Consider the following 21,304-nt stretch of genomic DNA (forward strand, 5'->3'; position numbering starts at 1 on the left):
CCATAGGCACTTGTGTATTTAAATACTATGACCATTTCTATAATAAACATGAGACTACCCATACTTTGAGATGTTTAGAAAATAAACAATAAAAAATATTTTTTTATAAATATGATGACGAAATGAGTATGTCCATACTAAGAAAATGTTCATAGTTTAGGTAAATTAACACCCTCAATTCCGATCACTGACTATTAAGTTAAGGAATGAAAATAAAATAAAATGCTCAAAATGTCAATTAGTAATTGTATTAGATGTAATATGTATGAACTCGTGTCGTGGCGATGTTTTTAGATGATAACACTTGTAATCGAGAGCTCTGTGCACCGCGGTAGACGTGTTCTAAGGAAACCACACTGCGGGATGATGACGACCTGAAAAGACAAGCATCTAAATTACCCCAACAATCCTGTACGGTTCACTGTGGAGTACGAATGCCCTCTGAATGGAAGTTCAGGGCTCCAAGTCTGTTAATTTCAAATCATTCTCAGTTGTGTGTCGGTAGTGTCAATGGGAGATTTTGCACGTTTGGTGTTCTGCAGTGGCTTGCACACCGTTCATTGAGTAAATAACCAGAAATAGAGACAAAATGTTATTTAATTTGTTTGAAAACTATTCTGCCAAATCATTACGGTGACAAATGCGATCCGCTTGGCCAGCCCGAATTCGAAACAATTGACGGGTGTCGTCAATTGTTTCACTTCAAATCGACCAGTTTAACAGGAGCTTTGCTATAATGGACGACAATTGCAAAATTACATATTTAATATTTAATTACCGATGAAATGTGATTCCGTTTGTTTTGTAATTAGATGTTTTGCTGTTTTTCCCACACCACCGAGTAGAATAGCGTCCCATTGTTAGAGATATTATCTTTATTATAATAAATACAGAATATTTTTGGAATATACGGAGACGTACACACAGGTCAGTTGTTGGCGCTGTACTATTTCACTTTTCTAATTTGTGATTGTAGCGCAAACGAGAGTTGATATTTAATAGTGATATCAGTACCATGTGACTGATGAGTTGACAGGGAAGCATGGCTTTTATTTCGTCTCTATTGCTGGTTATATACTCGATGCACACCTGTTTTCATGGAGTCGCCACATCTGAGGCTCCGGGTTAAATCCATGCCTGGGTCAATGTAAAAAACTAACTTTTCTATATTGTCTCGGGTCTGGGTTAAACATGTGAGAAGAGCGTTACATTACTATCACCGCGACTATCATTACAGTTACAAAAAAAATCACAGCGACAAATCACCGTGTTTTGTCACGCCTGTCACTTACATCACGATATACGGTTTTGGCAAGCGGCTACTTTCTAATAGTCGTAATTATTGCCCACTTTGATGTAACATTTAATTTCATTTGAAAAGGTAACATTGCAGGCAACTTCGATCGTTAGTGATTGAATTAATGAATGATGGCATTCATTCATTCCGGTCGCGGCACGAACTCGATGCAATTTCCGTGGTAGTTTCGGTAAGGCAACATGGATCGTTAGTGATTGAATGAATTAATGCATCCCTACCATTCCACTCTATTTTGACTTAACTGCTATTGCAAGATTTTTAGCAGAATTACAAATATTATCACTATTGCAATACAATCTTAGTTTTCTAGAGTTTCAAAGATTTGGGGCCCTGGGTTATAGCGCACAAAATGCGAAACATCACATCGCCCTTGACAAATCACGTAGTATTATCTCAAAAATGCGTTATATTATATATTTTTATCTCAAAATTACGTTATATTCATATGTTATTCATATACGATTTAGTAATCAAAGTGATAGAACAACATAGTCGCTTTGAAACTAAATAGGTAATATTAATATAAATTAAAGCCCTTTTGAGATAATACTACGTTAGTTGTCATGTGCGATATGCTTTCCGACTATATAGCTTACCCGATCCAAACGGGAGGTAACTGTTCTGCAGACCTCGCGTCTTGCAGCTTCGAAGCCAACGCGCTTCGTATCAAGTCTTCTGCGAAGTTTTTCATTGCTGATAGCAGAACAGCATGTACGGCACTGGAATGTGTTCATAATTTTTCTTGTAGTAAAACAAAACGATAGTAAATTGACAAAATTCAAGGCTCTATTGCCAAAATCCAAAATGGAAATGTATGGATCCGGCCCCCTAGCTATGTCAATTAAAATATTTAACAAAATACCGGAAAATATCAAAATAGAACAAAACACAGCATCCTTTATAAAAAAACTAAAACATTTGCTAATACAAAAAACCTATTATACAATTTATGAATTTTTGAATGATCAAAATTTGAATGATTTTTCAATGACTACTTAAACAAAAACTACAATTTGACATGGCATGACATAATATTTTAATAACGACTGACTTCCATTATCAACTCCTTATTAACAAATCATTAATTGTCTTTAGCACGTTTTTGACATAATAATAATTTAAGACATGGTTAAGATTATTCACTTTTTATATTTTCATTGTTTTATCAAATTAATGAATGAATTATGAATTGCATTATATAACAAATTAAGTTTACTATATTTGTACCATTTATGATTTTAATTATTGAGATTTGGATTTTTATATTGTATTTAGCGTATAGGAATAGAATTATTGAATGACACAGCATGCAGTGTAATTAAGGTAAAATCATTAGTGCCCTTACAGGGTTCATGTGTTGTAATATTTTAATTGTTAACACCTCAGTGAAACCACATGCAATGATTAAATGAATTATGAATTATTATTTACCAAGCTGTCTTGAACAATCAATAGATGTGCTTAGAATAATAACGCATAGAAACCTGTCCGCACACGCTAAGTGAGGCAAATTGAAGCGCTCCCAAAGGGCCTACACGAGCGGGCGGGCCGCCAGTGCTCAAGGTCAACTTGCACCGCGGACAGATCAAGAATTTTAGCTAAAAATGACGAAATGTGCGGTAAACGAGTGTAAAAATACGTCAGACAAACATAAAATAGATACTAACATCACATTCCACAAGGAAGTAACGCGTTTCAACTTGTATTTTTATATAAATATTCACTAAAACCGAAAATTAACCTACTACTAAAACTAGCCTACGTGAATTTGATTTTTGCCTCACTTGTGACAGTTCGTTTGATACGCAACTATCATTCTATGCATTATTATTCTAAGTAGATGTGTTTATTTTATTGAATGAAACCACTACTGCGGTACCCCCTTTCCAACAAAAAAAAGAACGTCGACGTCGGAGTAACATAGACAAAAAAAATGCAATCGAATGCGACCCTCCTTCTTTGAAGGCGAAAGTGAAAATATGAAAATTTTTGACATAATAGTAGTAGAGAGTGTTCCTGTTTGAAAGCACAGTAAAATTTCATATCATGAACTATAATACTACAAAGGTTTATTTAACTAAATGTAGCAAACAATAATGAAGTACTTTCTGAGGCATTACCTGGTTACTTATGTGTATAATGTAAAATTACAATGAACTTTTTGAAAATGGTTCTAAATATGGCCATTTCCTCACGCTCCTACTGGGTGCTCCTGCTGGTAGGAGCAAGAGGACTAATATGTTCCAGCAAGATGTCAGCAAGATGTCATGTCAGAGCAAGATGACTAATATGCTCCTATCGTGACGTCGTAAGTACACTGAACTAAAATAAAAAAAATATGAAAAAACAAGTCAAAAATATCTTTATTTCAGGGGTAAAAAGAAAATTACACTTGAAATCGTCACTTTGCGCTCTTTCGTTAGGCAGATTCCCCGGAAAAGATTGATCAAGAATCTCTAGAGGTTGTTCTTTAAAATTAATACAGTAATTTAAATGTACATACTGAAACAACTTGAAATAGCTAAACGGACTACCTTGGATTTTGTCATCCAAAGTATAAAGTTTTTCTTTTACTATAGTTTTAAACCTTGTAAGTAGCAAACATTGTGAAGACGGATATCAAGAACAACTATGCTTTTGGTTCTACCAGTAGGAGCATGATGTAACGGCCCTAAATATATGATTATATTTTCAGGTAATAGACAACATTTTGACGTGCCTATTTAAAATAGTAATAACTATAAATATGAGTATAATTATAATATTTAATTAAAGGTGTTTAATAAAATAACATGTATAACAACTTTCACATGATAAAAAACCTAAAAAAATAAACCTAAAATCCAAACCTTTAAAAAGATGATAGCATAACCAAATTAAAGAGTACAGAAGTAATACGACGTTTGAAACTCAGTACTAAATATTGTATTTGACCGTTTAACCAAGTCACTGCTGAAGTTTGTTTACTTTTAATTAATTACATACATCTCTAAGCTATAGCGAGGAACAAAGTTTCAGTTGGTGTTTGAGATGTTTTTAAAGAAAAAACGCTATCTGATACAGTGTAAACTAGGAGGTTAACAAGCAGATAAGTCACTGCCCATGGACATAATACACCATCAGAGATGCTTATGCATTGCCTGCCTTTGAGAGCCATGTTGAATCGCTTTTCGTCGAAGGATTCCATGTCATAGTACAATACTTCAGGAGGGAGACTAATCCACATTTTGCTGGAACGAAAGTGTTGCCCGCATGGTCTTAGGGTGTTACTACACCAATCATTCGATGGTCAGCCCCATATCTTACTACATTAATTTTGATTACAGTGACACTCCCTAACAACCCTTAGGGTATACGAAAAGGGCACTATAACCTGTGCATGCATAGGAACCTTGCACAGATTAGCCAGTATATAGGGTTGTCACAGACCATTGTCACTGACTTCATCCAGTTCTCAAGAGGCTAGTACCTCGAGCTACGGATCGACGTCGACCGGTTCGTGTGTACAACAACTGTCGATCAACCATCACTTGATGGTATCGATCAACTATTGAACGATTGGTGTGGTAACATCCTTAGGATGCCAAGCATCAAGGACGTGGGGATGGACTCTACTCCTTTGGAGATGCGATAGTGGAAATGAAGCAGTCACACAGTTCCTTTGAGCACTCCCCGTTATAAAGCCGATAGTACACACAAAGGGAGCCAACATCTCTCTGTAAACTAAGGGACTCCAAACCATCTCTGACTTTGGTGCAATATTCCATTACGGGCTCATGTCATGAGTTTGTTTAATGTGTACAAATACCAGCTGAAATATGCGGATCTAATATTACACCATACAGTTAAATATAAAACTCACCTATATGAATATCCACTGCCAACATCCTCATTCCGTAACTCTATACCAATATCGGCACACTTCTTCTCCACAAACAAAAACCTGAGTCTATCTTCATCATTCTCCACTGGCAACACTGTTAAATCACTATGCGTATCACTACACTCATTTTTCACTGCTTCTGGCACAGTTGTCACTATTTCCACTTCCTCATCATCGGATATATCCGAAGTGTCCATTACATTTTGAAGAAATTCTTCAGAGTTGAATATCGTTAGACTAGATATATCTTCAGCATTTGGATAAAGTTCTTTTATATTACTCTCTGATATTCTAGAGTTCTCTAAATCTGTCCATGATGACCAATCTGTGTCGTTTGATTTGATGTTCTGTATGGTTTCCGTACGGACCGGATAGAATCCATGAAGACGAGAGTAAATTAGAATCTGCTTCGTCCTCCATATAGTCTCATGAACAAAGTGTTCAGTGAGGAGTTTGTTTATTAATTTAGCTCGGGACCACTGGAAAAGACAAAAAAGCCTTTGTTACTAACATACCTCTTCAGGCGATTAATGCACAAAATGACATTGGCGTTACAATAACCCATTTCCTTAAATGGGACATACACATCATAAGCTAATTCTATGATGTACATGATTAGAAAAGCATTTCACAGTATTACCAAGGAGTTATTTATCCAAATATACAAAACCTATATATGTCCATTGCTGGAATATGGTTTTCAAATTTGGTGTCCCTATTTTAAAAAAGACTTTCTTCTGTTGGAGTTGGTCCAAAGGAGAGCAACAGATATGGTTCAGTCTTAAAAAACAAATCTTACGAAGAACGCCACATTCCAAGAACCAACATTGAGTACTTTGGAACAACGAATTAAACTTATAAAATACTCAATGGGTCTCATAGTGAGTATAAAATACTCAACACCTAAAGAATCACAACTGCACTTTATTTTTTATTTTATAACCCCAGAAAACATTCCTTGATACTTCGCGTTACGAACTTATGGAATTCGCTACCAGAAATAGTAATTAGTGCTCCTACAGTGAATAGTTTCAAAGCTAGACTTGACAAACATTTTGAAAACTAACAATATACAAGTGCAGTGATACACACGCATCAGGTCGTAGAGCTGCTAGTGTATTAACAAAATAATAATAATAAAAACAAATGTACTATGTGTGTGTTAAGATTTGGACGAGGTTTGCAATTCAAACACCCATCAGGAAAGTACATTTCCGAAGAAAAAGAGGATAGTACACGATGTATTTTAGTTGCACTTCTTATAAGACAGCCATCTTACATATTTTTGCCGCCAACTAGTAATGAGAGCATTACTGCGTTTCGGTTTTCAAGGGTATAGGGTGTTGGTGAAATTACAGGCACGTGGAACTTGTCAACTTATGTCTCAGGGTGACGGGCACAGTGGCAATGTCCCTCAAGTCTTTGCGATTTCAAGTTGCGAGTGGTATTCCAACATCTGTATACAGGCGTGTCGTTTCTCTATTTTGAATAAATAACAAAATGACGTCATGTGACCACGATGCTAAGTTTTCTAAGAATCGGCGTACCAATGTCAATACGATATGGCACGCTGTACTGTAATGTATAGATATGGTCCGCCAGATGTCGCTACTTACTGCGTTTCTTGTTTCATCAGTAAAACCAGCTTACGTCATTCCTTCCAACTCTAATGGGCGTATTTTACCGAAAATGTATTATTTATCACAACATAGAAACATTAAATCCTGAGTCTAAGTATGTAAATATCTATATTCCATCAAAATTTTGAGTTTGAGTCCATTTTTGATGAAGAGGACACATTCTCTTACAATGCTTTTATAAAAGATTGTGAAGCCGGTTTGTTGGAAATACAGTTTAAGCTATGTAGATAGATAGATAAATAGAATATAAAACGTTACAAACAAGCATATGACATAGGTACAATGGTAATGATAAAGAAAAATGCTAGGTTTTGCGGGTCCACACTCCAGACCATAAGTCTAGAAATTCAGAATAGAGAATCAATATAGTGTCAGAATGTAAGGCATGCAGTTATAATATTAACTGTATAAGAGAGTAACGTATAAAACGTGGACAAGGTAATTGGTAAGAAAGGAGAAATTTGTAAGTTCATGAGTAAAGAGTTGTGTAGTTATATAATTGTAGATGAAAGGGTGTTGTCCGAAGGGTGAGATCCGACTTACCTCTATGTTCCGCCGTTTTGCAAAATCCATTTTCCAATACCTCTCTTCACTATCCACAGAAAAGGGGAAATATTTCAAATAATCAGGATCCCTAGCATCGCCACAAATAACAGGTATTTTCTTTAACAGGTAATTCACGGCTACTTTTACACTTGTAAACCGAGTCATCGCACTACACAGGCATTCGTATAAACTTTTTTCTTTTTTTATTACAATTTCTTCATGGGCAACATTTTCTGTTACTTCACTATGATCTGGCAACACTAATTCCGTTACATTTGAATTAAATGACAGATTTTTCGCCCAGTTCGTGCCCAAATAACAGTGATCATTCTCTATATGTGTATAATTTTTTTTTAATATAGATTTTTTTTGATTTAAATTCTCATTCTTAAGCAAACTTTTAACTTCAGGTTTCAACAACGACATGCCAGGTTTCTTAGAGTTTTTCCTAACGTTTTTCAAACCGTTTGGTTTGATTGGGCTTATTTTTGCAGTTTTCACTTTTCCTTGCGAATTTATGACAATTTCTTGTACTTTACTTAAATCTAAGTTTCTATCCATTTCTAAGTAATATATTTTGCCCGTTGTCGGGTCCATATACTTCATGATTCGTTTTTTGGGTGATGTCGGTTGAGTTAACAACTCGTTGGGTAAATCCTCATGGTTTTCAAAACTTTTACAATTCGTCACTTCTTCGTTCTCAGTATGATTACTTATATCATTTTCTCGTATTACTTTCATGTCTTTAGGATCTATATGATTTCCATCCACGTCTTGTTTAGGTATTATGCTAGGTTCTATCAAATTCTCCACATCGTTTCTTTCTTCAGTTTTCTTCTCTGGTTTGATAATCATTTCATCGACATCCAATTCCGTTGTATTGGAGAAGAAATCCAGCCAGTTGTCCTGTCTGTCTGTCTGTTCCTCAGGCACAGTTTCCATGGGTTCCAGCTTCGATACGACTGTTTCGGATTCGATTTTATGTTCAATTTCAAAGTCCTCTTTGTATTCATATTGTAACATATCTTGGGTACTGTATAGCCATACGTCGATTATTGTTTCAGCGCCTAAAATGTAGAAAAAATCAAATTATTTAACATTACGAGCGTATAACTTAAAAGTATCATGTAAACAATTAAGACTCTCTCTCTCTCTCTCTCTCTCTCTCAATCGATTTAAAATACTTTAACTGCCTCTGTGGCCGAACGGTTACCATGCCGGACTGCCACGCATAGGTCTCAGGTTCGATTCTCGTGAGTTTGAGTGTAATTTATGATTGTGTCTTGCAGGGTTTCCCTGTAGGGTGTGTGCCTTTTTATTATTATTACTAATATTTATTTCAAATATCAGATCAAGACAACCAGCAAGAGCTAAACGTGTCACTACTACGGTACTGTCGTTTATGTCATCCTAGTATGTAGAAGCTGTATAATAATTAATAATCTTTAGTGTACAGTTCTTATTTATTATACAGAACTACTCCATTCCATGATTCAATATTGAGTTCTCCCAGTGCACAGATACATTGGGTATTCTTTATAGAATGAAAATCCTATAATTTCTAAAAAGTAAACAATCAAGTCACTGACTTGACCATAGGCGGTTTAGTGATGGCCAATTGTAACGCCAACTACAAATCGATTAATTAATTGAATGAATAGATTTGTTCAATTGAGTCATACTAACAGTTTTCCTTACATATAGGTATATGAGCATATTTAAAATTTCAATTTAAATCCTCCTTCAAATCCTTACACTTAGATACTCGTTCGATTGCGATTGAAATGTTCGATTTAATAATCGATTACTAAACTTTAATTGATTGAACCGAATGTTTTTTTTTTCGAACAGCACAATGCAACCATAGGCAAGTCATAGAAGTATAGAGGAATAACAGCCTCACTTTTGGACTACCATTTTTCAAATACTATTTTACGATGCTATTCAAATGAATATTGTTGGAAAAAGTGATATATCAAGTCGAAATCTTCGAAATACACGTGAAAGTGTTACTTATTCGATATATTGAGTGATTGCTTTAGAACTTTAAGTAAAGGATTCGCTCTGGGCCTTTTGGAGGGAAAAGTGTCGTTTTTATTTTGTGAAATCTAGTTTAAAGTGGAATAGGATAGTGCTATTGTGCCTTAATCGAAGATTAAAACGCGAAATTATACGAATCTCGAACTAAAATACCCGTATCGGCCCGTTTTAAGGAATCCCGAGTCAATCCAAGCACGCCGCCGCCTCAAATTGCCTATCCTCTTTGTGGCAGCCATATTTACAGAAACATAATTAAACGAAGACATGGCTCAAAGGCTTGTATCCAAGCCAAAATTATTAATAAAAAAAACTATAGTAAGGCTATTTAAAAAAAAATTTAAATCACTTCTTACCCAACGTTTGCAAACCGGTGTAATTCCTGTCAAGCTTGATGGTGTGTTCTATGTTAGCGGGGCGGTTGCGTTCCGGCAGCGTGAAGTGAAGCTCCACCCGCGCAGGGAACTCACCCCAGCCGCGGCGGGATATATGGAATGGAGGTTTGCTATGAACAAACATTTTACCATTAGACCAGCAGGTCGATTCAGAAGCTTACGATAACTCAGTTGCCGACCGATTTCTTTTCATTTTTATTCACAACACCCGAATCGTACTCAAACTGTCGTATTCGAAACCGAACCTAAATGACCTCACACCCGTACGATTACTCGAACTTCTCGACCGGCAAAGGCTACAAACGTTATTCAGAACACTGGTTATCGAATAAAATATTACCAAACGTCCTATTGTTCACAAAACAAGAATGCAATATGGAAATCTCTTATTATTTGAAATAAAGTCTGGCTTTTGTTCAATTTTATTAATGTATTTTAATGCAAGACTAATGCATTCATATATTTTAGGCCTTTGAAGTCTTAAAAATGTATATATAGAAGGATTTTAATTTTTCTTATTTTTCTTAATATTTTACTAACTCCGTAAACGCTGTTGGATAACGATATCGATCGTTTAACTCGGAATGTTCTGAATAGCTCGGAAAGCGCCTTTCGATTCGAGAACGACATCCAATCGAAAGATTCGGTTAAAATATCGAAGAGTTCTGAATCGAGGTCCAGGTCTCCAGTGTCATTTGGACAGTATTATCGGTAGGTATTGTCCATAAACATAAACCGTCAAAAACCCTGTCCAAATTGTATGGATTTAACAGACCTTAAAATGTTGTCATCTCTTTCTTTCTCTAATGGTCAAAGAGAGACATAAATATTTACAGATTGATAAGTTAAAAAATTATCAAATTCTTCTGGACATTAATAGATCTTAAAACTTTGTTATCTCTTTCCCTCTCTATTAGTTGAAAAGAGAGAAGAATACGTACAGATCGGTTGAATTCGGTTAAAAAATATCACATAGAAGATGAGCTTGTAGCGAAGTAATATGGGAATACCGTTCAAAGAAATTGTATAATTAATTTTATTTTTATTAGACAGCATTGTACTTTGACAATATTTTGCATATATTTATCATATTAGTCATTGCAATTTAAACTGTAGTACTGTAGACTAGGCTGTACTCTATGAGTAGAATCTCTGGCTGAATGAGTTAGTTCGTATTTAGAATGCTTTCGAAGAAATGAAATAAGTAAGAAAACAGAAGATCTTGACAGACAGAGAGATTGATTTGTAACGCAATACTAAAATTATGTAAAAAAGTGAAATAAACCAAATATCTTAAAGATTATTACAGTTTGAATTTATAGAAGTACCTCTCGCAATGCATTAGAGCTATACCCCTCGTGACAGTACCGTGCACGGCATTGATAATTATGAAATAAATTATTCTATTACATTTTAATATTGATCTAATTTGATGCTATGATTACAAAATTATAAATATTAGAAAAGCATTTATGTACTTACAATAAGGGATAAATTGGGTGCTAAACACACTACTACACTGTCGCCTTTAGTTGCAAGGGCGCACGTGATCTCTCCGCGGATTGAAAAACATTCGTGCACTTGAGCCGCGTGCACGTGTCCGTGTAAAACAGTTGTCAGGAGAGTAAGGGGTGCACTCACTCGATGTGCACGGTGTGGTGCGGCGCGTAGGAGTGGTGCAGGCGCACGGTGACGGCCGACACGACGCGCGACACGTCGGGCTGCGCCGGCGGCCCGCGCACGTACAGCAGCCACTTGTGCGTCGAGCGGTCCGCGCGGGACGCGGGCGGCGCGTACTTCGACGTGTTGCCCACGATGATGCGGTAGCGGTACTTGGTCTGGTTCCGAGTGGCCTTGTCCAGCGTGACCACGTTCGCGGCCTTGGGGTCCAGGTGGCGGGGAACCTTCTTCGGCTTGCTCGAGCCGGGCTCCTCGGGCGCCGCGTCGGGCCCGTCCTTGTCCGGGCGGAGCGACTTCGTCGCGTCCGCCGCTATCGTGTAGTTGCGAGTTTGGAGCATCGCCTGGAGAGAAATAAACTTGCCTCGTTAACTCTATACTCCGGTACCTATCTGGAAAATAAGGAGAGTGCTGTACGTGCACCCGGGGCAGCCACCCGCGACACTAGCCTTATGAAAACTGCCTGAAGTCCGTGCAAACAGGCCCATCTGGGGTCAGGACCTGAATAAGAAGGTCCGTGCTTGCACAGGCTATAGCACAGATCGCTTAATAGTTACTACGTAACAAGCACATGACTCTCATACAAAATCGAAAATACCTATGCTGTAATAGCCTACTAAATCTGACTAATGACACCAGACACTCACGAGAAAAAAGGAGGTGAAAATAACGTTGCCCGCCGTGTGCAGTCGTGCGGAACCGAATGCTCATAAATGAAAGATTTGTATGAGAGTTAGCGCCGACGTAGGCGCAATCAGCGGTAAGCACTTATCGTACCTTCAGCGAGTGACGGAGCCCCGGCTATAGTCGTATACCTGAAGGGTCGGTAGGGAGGGTCACTACAATCAAAACTTATGTAGAAAGGAATGGGAGGTATCTAGCGAAATATAGCAAATGTTTTTAAGTTTTAGCTTCCAGATACACTTGGTTATTTTGACAAAAAACAACACTAATTTATCGGAATAATGTGCCAGACGATCAAAAAATACTTAGTCTCAAACTACCTAAATTTGTTGTAATGATTGTACTGATGATTAGTTAGTTTATGTAATTTAATGCGTGTAGCGAACGAAGAGCGGTGCTTCCTGACACAGGCTTTGCTTAAAAGAAAGCTCCAGCCACTATTGTTTAAGATACCATGTTTTTAAGAAATAAAGATTTAATTATTTATTTATTATTATACTATGTATTATGCAACACCAAGATTAGAACCAATTTACAAAAGTTTGCAGTGGTTCAATTCAAAAAATTGACAAATATACATTCCACTGGGTTGCCACAAGAAAAAAGTCATTTATATTATATATTAATATCTGCGTAACAAATAGAAATAATTGATTCCAAAAGAAATAAAATACCATACAATTACTATACATAATATATGACAGTCGATAATCGATAGAATATTTTATCTACTGCAATCACTAGTTTCTTGCACGCGGGCAACACTTTTGTGCAATGGACTGTCATTTTACTCCATCTTCAAAAAAGACTATACACATACCGAATAATCCCTACGTATCTTGTTCCTTGGCGCTCTACTGCGAAACAGGATCTCATCCAAGTCCACCGTCTGTTTGCCAAGAAGCTTGCGCACTGACGGATGTAGACGACGTTGCCCGTCGCGTAGGATCGCAGATACCTGTGGAGACAAACAATGCTGTAGTATTATCAAGCCTGTATTAGACCAGAATGGTAGACTACGGCCTAATGCCCACTCCTGTGCTCGCCTTCAGCAACGAAAGGGTAATGAACGGAGTCGACTCCATTTGACTACTGAACGAAACCAAAGAGTTCCAAAGAGGTCGCAGAGTTAATAATAATAATATAAATTAATTTTTTATTGAATTGATATTCAATTATTTTTTGTGAAATTACTCCACTAGTTTGTTATAATTATTAATACAAAGATCGAACACTCAGAAAAAAAAAGTGAATAGCGACATCTCTCGCCAGGACTGGTAGCTGTAAAGGTACTAACTGGGTGATAAATCTGCAATAGATTTCTCATAGATGGCGCTACGACTAAAAAGTCGTTCAAAGACCAAGTACAAAGACACGACGCAAGCACATAGAAAAATTCGTGAGGTCCGTTGGTTCGTTCCGTGGCTTAGTTGGTATAGCGTCTGGCACGGTATGCAAGAAGACGTCGATTCGAATCCAACCGGATCGAAGGAATTTTTTCTGAGTGTTTTTTCTGAGTGTTCGATCTTTGTATTAATAATATACTTTATTTATTTATAAATATACATTTAGAGTTTACAGTGTCACCCAAAGCACTCACAGTGCTAGTCATAAGTACAAGTCAATACATAAAATTATAAACAATAAGACAGAAAGAAAATAAAACAATGAAATAATCAATAAATAATGTTAAGTTACTCTATGATCATGTCAAGTAGTTATTAAAAAAAACGACAAAATTATGTATATTAGTTTCGGTGACTTGTCGGTGAGCACATCGGCATCACGGACCTCGTTCAGGAGAGTATTGAGCAAGGCAAGAGCCCGTGGCATGGGGGAGTAGCAGGCGTGGTTCGTGCGAACACCGTCTGGGTACGTAAACAGTCGAAGTCGGCGTCGAATACCTAATCGCGTATCATTTTGAGGCACAAACGAACTGACTGAAGTACTACTGGGCTAACTATGTCACTTATAAGAATCTTACTGTAATGTATTACAGTAGAGGATAGTACCCGTACTCTCTCTTACAGAGATACCTACAGAACTGCCTCCGTATCCAGCAAAAGTTCATATTTTTTTCCCAGGGATCGCAGACCACCGAATAGTATTCCAATCTAAAACGTACAAAAGCGTTATACAGCATAAATAACGCACACATTCAACATAGCCCCACAACTAGGGACACCCTGTATCGCGGGTACCATGCACACACACACAGACAACCACAAATGACACCCAAACTTACGACAGAAATAAAAGTAGGCCATACAAATATTTCTCCCGGCCCGGGAATCGAACCTGGGACCTCTGAGTGTCAGTCCAGCATTGTAACAGTTCGGCCACGGAGACAGTTAAACAGGTTTCCGTTGTTACGGGCTCCGGTTAAATTGAAATCATCCTTTATTTGATAGGTAAGCAAATTAAACTTGATATTGTCATCTAAGAAGAATAAGCAAGAAACTATAGGGGTTGCTCTTTGTAAATATACATTTGAACGTATTTAACATTTACAATATTTATTTTAAACATCTTAGATTGAGGCTACTTGCAAGAGCTAAACGGGAGCTCACTCACTACCACGGATTGTTGTCATCCAAATACGCATAAGTAAGTTTTTGTTTCACTATAGTTTTAAACCTCGTAAAAGGCAAAGCTTGAAGATCAACTGGAATCTTATTATAGAAGGTTATACATTGCCCCTTTTTTTTATAATATCATGATTAACAAGTCGTGCGCCTAGTGCTAACTACACGCCTGTCCATAACAGTTGCAGTGTCATTCAGAGCTTTAAATCGCAAAGATCTGAGAAGCACTGCCAATGCGCCCGTCACCCTGAGACATAAGTTGACAAGTCCCATGTGCCTGTAATTTCACCCTTAAATGAATTTGTGACTATGTGAAGACGACTGTCAAATATAGTTAATTTATTTTTATTCCTCGTGTTAATGTTATGTCTGTCACTATTTTTAATTAAAAAAAATACCATTGTTGTTAACACAAATAATGTTTTCATAAATATACTGTGACACTAGTGTAAGAATGTTAATCTCTTTAAACTTATTTCTCAAAGGCCTACCTATCGGTAGTCCGAAATTACGTTTGCACGAAATTTCATAACCTCGAAAGTAATTTTGAGAGGAAAATGTTTTTTCTTTTAAACCTCACTTAACCGAACCTAATCGTGTCTTTGCGATAAACATTCAACATATCCTGAAAGAACAACTGTTTCGTTATAATTCGGTTTTCGGTGTAATGAAAATTCGAAGAAACCTTATTTTGGACAAAAAAAATTTCGACTTTGTGATAGGTTGCCCTCAAAGACACTTAGGAGCCCAGATTGCAAATTGCTCTAACTGCATGTTTCTGCAGGACAAAGACTGTATTAATATCGGCGACATTACCCCAAAGCAAAATGCATTACCTATGTAATTTGACTCCCAACAGTCAATTTCCTAGAAGTGCGTTCGAAGCTTAATCAGCTTAGTTAAGATGCTCTGCATTGTCACGGTTCTGCTGTGTCATTGCGGCGGGGTCATATAAATAATTTTAACAATTATTATGATGTAGCTGCACACGTCATGAATGCTCGCCGTAATTCTGTTCTGCGCGTCAATTTTTTTTTTTTTACTCTGACACTTTGCAGTTGGCCACTGATGGCATTGATTGAGACACCGGATAAAAGGGCGAGCTGAAGGCTCGAATCCAAAATTAAACTAAAAATTGAGTAGCTCAGGACGCTACTGGGGTCTTCCGCCATTCGGTAACTTCTAGTTCTAATTCAAGTTTTGATACCAACTCCCACCCACCCAGCACCTAAATCGACCGGAAACTCCTAAATAACATTTAGGATTTAATGGTTTAATTTGTTTGATTTTGTTTGTAAGTTGTAGCATAAATTGAAATTTTAAATTATATATAATTATAGATATAAAATTATTGGAATGATATACTAATTTATGTGCAAGGGCGCGTTCCCACTATGTCGTGACGACAGATTGTCGTGCAGTTTACAGTGTCGTGGCTTGTATATTTAAATGAAGTTGTTCACATATAGCACGACACGATTAACTGTCGTTCACGATTTTTTATCGTTACAACGACAAACTGTCGTCACAGTGGGAGGAACAGCTAGAACGACATTCGTCGGACTGTCGAATTGTCGTCACGTTTTATTTATCGCTGTCCGCACGTATTTTGCTCCCTGCCCTCCCCTCTCGTACCCCGCGCCCTCTGCTCGCTTTGCAGTAGCGTTGGGTCGTAGCCAGAGATGGGCAAAGAGGCTGTCGTGAAATGATAAATTGTCGTCACGATCTAGTGGGAACAGCTAGTCACGACAGTCGTTCAACGATAAAAAATCGTCCACGACAGATAGTCGTGATATGGGAACAGGCTAGACACGAAAGTCGTTCAACGATAATAAAACGTGACTACGTAGTGGGAACGCGCCCTAACTAGTAAGTAATAGTATAAGTAGCTATATTTGAACTACTTAATACGTAGGTCACTCAATAAGTTTTGAGATAAAGAAAAAATATCAAACATATTAATATAATTTATTTTACATTTTTTCAAAATACTCTCCATCTTTATCTACACAAAGTTTCATTCGTCTAAACCAACTCTGAAAACACTTTTGCCAGTCTTGATCCGTCAGCATTGAAATTGCCATTTCGTAGGCAGCCACTGCTTCTTCGACACTCAAAAAAAATTTTCCTTTCATTTTTTCCTGCACTGTTGGGCACGAAAACAAATCGCAGGGAGCCAAGTCAGGGCTGTACGGCGGGTGATTTAAGGTTTCTATACCAGATTCCGCAATAAACGCCTTTGTTCTGAGAGACGTATGTGAAGAGGCGTTATCGTGATGCAGCATGATTCCCCGAAGCCCGGTCTTTGGTCTCCTCTCCCGCACAGCTTGGAAAACTTTTGGCAATGCTACTGTTGTGTACCATTCTGAATTAACAGACCTACTATTTTCTAACATTGACGTCGACAAATGTCCGCTCCGAGAAAAAAAAACTAGCTACCATTTTTTTGCCGACGTTTCGAGGTCTTTGCAACTTTGTCGGTAATTGTCCCTCTGCGAAGACCCACACCGACGACTGCTTCTTGCTTTCTGGATCATATTGATAGATCCATGTTTCATCACCAGTAACGATTTCTGAAACACGTCTCGATGTCCCGTTTTCGAAACGTATAAGCATTTCTCGGCACCAATCCACTCGAGCCTGTTTTTCAGTACCGGAGAGCAATCGTGGGATCCATCGACAACAAAGCTTCCTTGTGACTCCAAGATGTTGATGCAGGATAGTATTGACGCTACCCGAACTAATGCCTAGGATCTTCTCAATGTTCGTGTACGTGATTCGTGGGTCTTCTCGCACCAACATTTCAGATGTCCACACATTTTCTGCAGTAACTGCTGTTTCCGGGCGTCCGCCTCTTAGGTCATCTTGAAGGTTAGTTTTGCCTCTTTTAAATTCCTTAAACCACCTAAAAACTGTTGCACGAGAAGGAGCTGAGTCCTCTATTGCTGACTGCAAACGTTCCAAACTTAATTGTTCAGTTAAACCACATTTAAAATCATAGAAGATCATAGCGCGAAAATGTTCACGGTTAAAATCCATTATTGCAAAGAAAAAGCGCGGGAAGCGTTGTAGTAAAATAACTAACAATGTCATATTTTTTTTAATTTAGCTAAATTGCTTTTGGTGACCTATTTTTAAAGAAATTAGCTTTTTAAAAACATATAATACGGCTGCGTTTCATTTTTAAATTTCGAGCATCTCAAAACTTATTGAGTGCCCTATGTACCAGTGATCCAAGATGGTACAAATAAAAAAGTATTTTATTTATATTGAGTCATTGTGTCGCATGCTAGTTTTGAACGTACTCCGTCGCCCACATGTCCTAGCTCGCTCCGCCAAGCCGGCCAAGCGCTCTGGGTATGGAAGGCGAATACCTGTTTTGTGAAAGGAAGGACAAAATATGCTAGTGGAAGGACAAAACTATTTTACTCCCCTCTGTTCAACTATTTCCCGCTCATTACCCTTTTGCGATGACAGACGGAGATGGAGGAGACCCGTGCCCAGAAGTGGAATATACAATGTATAAACTTGTCAAATACCAAAAAATTAGTAAAAAAAAATGTCAGTCAACCATATTTGTTTACATTTTCTCCCCATCTTTTTATAATCCAGAACAACAAATTGTTGTGTGAATTGTTCTAGGTATCAATCAAGTTGTGCAAAAATCTCTTAAATACTCCCTCTGAGTAACTGAACAAAATTTTCTGTGTATTGTATAACACACCCTCCATGACGTGCAAAAAAAATAGGAAATGGACACTCTGGCAGAATTGAGATTAATTAATCTCCAAGCCATTCATTAAGAAAAAAAAAGGCTAAAGCGACTAAAAAGGTGTCCCCAGAGATAAATCACTTTAGAAAAGTAATTTCCTACAGGGCCACTCAGAGAGAATCTGACACACTAGACATAGTGTTGTATATACCAAGACCTAAATGTTGAATCACTACTGTTCACGTTGTATTACATAGTAACATAAAAAACAACTTTGAATACAGAGAATGGGTTTCGAAATGTAGTTCACTTCGCACATCAGACAAACATTAGCATTCAAGAGTAATAATGCAGCGTTACCTTAAAATACTCAAAACACCATATACCTCATTCCTAGCCCTGGGCTCATGCTGAGCAGCAACTTCGTCCTGGACCTGAGCACCACTGAGCTGCAGTTTTTGGTCATTGAAGTAATTATTCACTAGTGTATATCGAAGGCGATGAAGCAGACGACGAGATGTTGACATCCTATGGACAAATAAGTACAGACACAATAACACACCACACTCTTACATATCAACATAAACAAACAGCTCTTTATTTTTAATTGTGGGGCTTTTCAAAACCTGTGCAGCCTCTCAGAATGACTATTAATTAAATCACAAGAAACAAAAGCCTTAGAATTACAGAACTGAAGGTGTTTGTGAGCTGCAATGGTTTCGCAACTTAAATTTTTAATTAAAACAAATTTACTGAATAATCTAAATGCAACTATGTTAATAACTTTATTTTCCTCTTGTAAGGAGTATTGTTTGCCCACCAGAGATCAATAAAGGTAATTAATAAAACAGATTAAATAAGAATCATCTAGGCAAGCTCTTTCCATCATAAGTCCTAAGTGGACTGTGTCCTAAGTGGATGATGGAAAAACATATTATTGGTTTTGTGGCAGGTTCTACTGTAACCGCACTCATCTATCTTCAGGTTGTTTTCATACAAAATGTGGTGTCAATCAAGCTAATTATATATGTATAAGAAGAAATGTAGCCTGATTTCCAGTTACATAGGGAAAGTGTTAACAGCATTATAAAATGCATGTTAAAAAATAACATTACCAATTTAGCAGTATACCTCTACACTATAACTATACAGATTATTATCAACATTGAGTGCTTTCAAAACAATATACTCAAACAATGATTTAGTCACGTGGTGTTTTTTTTTATTTTAATAAATACAACCAGGCGGAAATATAACCTCAAAATTATAATTTTAACTTAAACCAAGTTCAAGTTCACAACTTACCGCTGGTCTATGAGCATTACTTCATTTTCTCTGACTTCTAATTCATTTGCAAACTCCCGGCGGACAACGTTACGAATTTTCTCCAGTCTTGCTTCTTCCGACAGATTCGCCGACTCGTCAGTCGCGCATGTTGAGGTTCCAGGGTAGTCTGGATCATGATACTCTTCCTGGCGATCCATTTATCACTGTTTTTCCAACAAAATATCACTACAATCGTCGGACCAGCGCCCAAAAAACGAATTTTACGAATCCTATTTAAAGATACTTTTCACACTGTGACTCAACACGATAATACAGCTTTACCACATTTTTTAACAACTACGTTTGTTTGGTAACTGAATTCGTAGAATTAAAAGCAAAAAAACAAATTACAAAATTAATAATTTCCGCATCTGACAGAAAAGGTCAACAGCCGATTCAGTCGGTCGGTATTTTTTTTAAATTTCGGATACGCGCATATAATGCACTTGCTACATAAACCCACCCTGTCACAATCATAAAATATCATTTTGTAATAGAGAACAGGCTTATTACTTTCTTTTTTTTTGCGATAAAGCAATGTGACCAGATTCTTGTGAGATGCTGCATTTTTGGTAGAATAAGATTCCTAATTTAATAAGCCAGCAGATTTTACCGAAGTAAGAAAAAAATATGAATTTTGTGAGAACATGATAAGAACTAATAAAACCTTAGCTAAAATTTAGCAAGATTACTTTATAGAGACCAATTTAATAAATTAAAACCGATAGTTCTACTGTAAGTAATCTTGATTGCAGCATCCAATCAATGTCATTATTTATTATTATAATCCGATAACGATTTATCGATGTATTATATTTATGTGTATACCAAATTTCAAGTCCAATAGACATCTGAAAAAAAATTCTTACACTAACTACAAAAAGAGTTCATGATATACAATACTTTCGAATACATATTCATCAAATATAGTTAAGAATCATTCCAGTTAAATTAAAATTTAACTGTTTTGAGATCAGTCAATTCATTTGGGAGCTATGATGCCACTGACAAACACACAGACAAAGGATTCAAACTTATAACTCCCTCCTTTTTAGTCCGAGGTTCAAAAAATATTGACACTTCGGAATAAATAAATACTATTAATTACAAGAGTTTGTGTGTTTTGACATTTCCATACAACAATTACTTATTAGTTAGCATAATTTTTAAAGGCGACTCTTCACAATTTTACATGGCTATTCGTATTCGTTATTGGATGTTGTTGTAGGTATATATTGTGTACGTACGTCAAGAGCACATCAAGCTCAGCACTTTGTACTTTGGACCGTTCTTATCGTAAGTTGCATATAGTTTGATTTACGCGTTAAGCGTCAGGCTTCACATGCTATTGACCCTGTACCTACTTGGAAGAATGTTTGATGTATGACAAACATGCAGTTACTGACGGGTATGATCGTCTGTATAAGGAGCTAAATAAGACGATAAAATAATAATTAGAAATAGTGCAGACTTGCGTATTTGCTTATTTGACTCCTTTGAT

At 37.0% G+C, this 21,304-nt stretch overlaps 1 protein-coding gene across 1 annotated transcript; it reads right to left on the minus strand.

Moving 5' to 3' along the window:
* Nucleotides 1–237: 237 nt before the first annotated feature.
* On the minus strand, nucleotides 238–20,005 carry LOC113227699. The gene is made up of 9 exons (XM_026460679.1): nucleotides 19,783–20,005; nucleotides 18,864–19,005; nucleotides 13,001–13,138; nucleotides 11,461–11,840; nucleotides 9,781–9,929; nucleotides 7,385–8,454; nucleotides 5,181–5,680; nucleotides 1,915–2,037; nucleotides 238–374 (listed from the first exon to the last, which is right to left on the minus strand). Exons 1-9 carry the CDS (start codon nucleotides 19,959–19,961, stop codon nucleotides 251–253), a joined length of 2,805 nt encoding a protein of 934 aa, XP_026316464.1. The 5' UTR covers nucleotides 19,962–20,005; the 3' UTR covers nucleotides 238–250.
* Nucleotides 20,006–21,304: the final 1,299 nt, after the last annotated feature.

This window comes from Hyposmocoma kahamanoa, unplaced genomic scaffold (genome assembly GCF_003589595.1).
Source record: "Hyposmocoma kahamanoa isolate Upper Pololo Valley unplaced genomic scaffold, ASM358959v1 213, whole genome shotgun sequence".
In the NCBI taxonomy this organism is placed as follows: domain Eukaryota; kingdom Metazoa; phylum Arthropoda; class Insecta; order Lepidoptera; family Cosmopterigidae; genus Hyposmocoma; species Hyposmocoma kahamanoa.

What these genes read in the sequence shown, in the direction of transcription:
- LOC113227699 (XM_026460679.1), bottom strand. Translation starts at nt 19,961, where the DNA reads ATGGATCGCCAGGAAGAGTATCATGATCCAGACTACCCTGGAACCTCA. An exon ending in GTAATGCTCATAGACCAGCG is followed by an intron (nt 19,006 to 19,782) that starts GTAAGTTGTGAA and finishes ATTTGTCCATAG; the next exon opens with GATGTCAACATCTCGTCGTC. An exon ending in AGATACGTAGGGATTATTCG is followed by an intron (nt 11,841 to 13,000) that starts GTATGTGTATAG and finishes ATTTCTCTCCAG; the next exon opens with GCGATGCTCCAAACTCGCAA.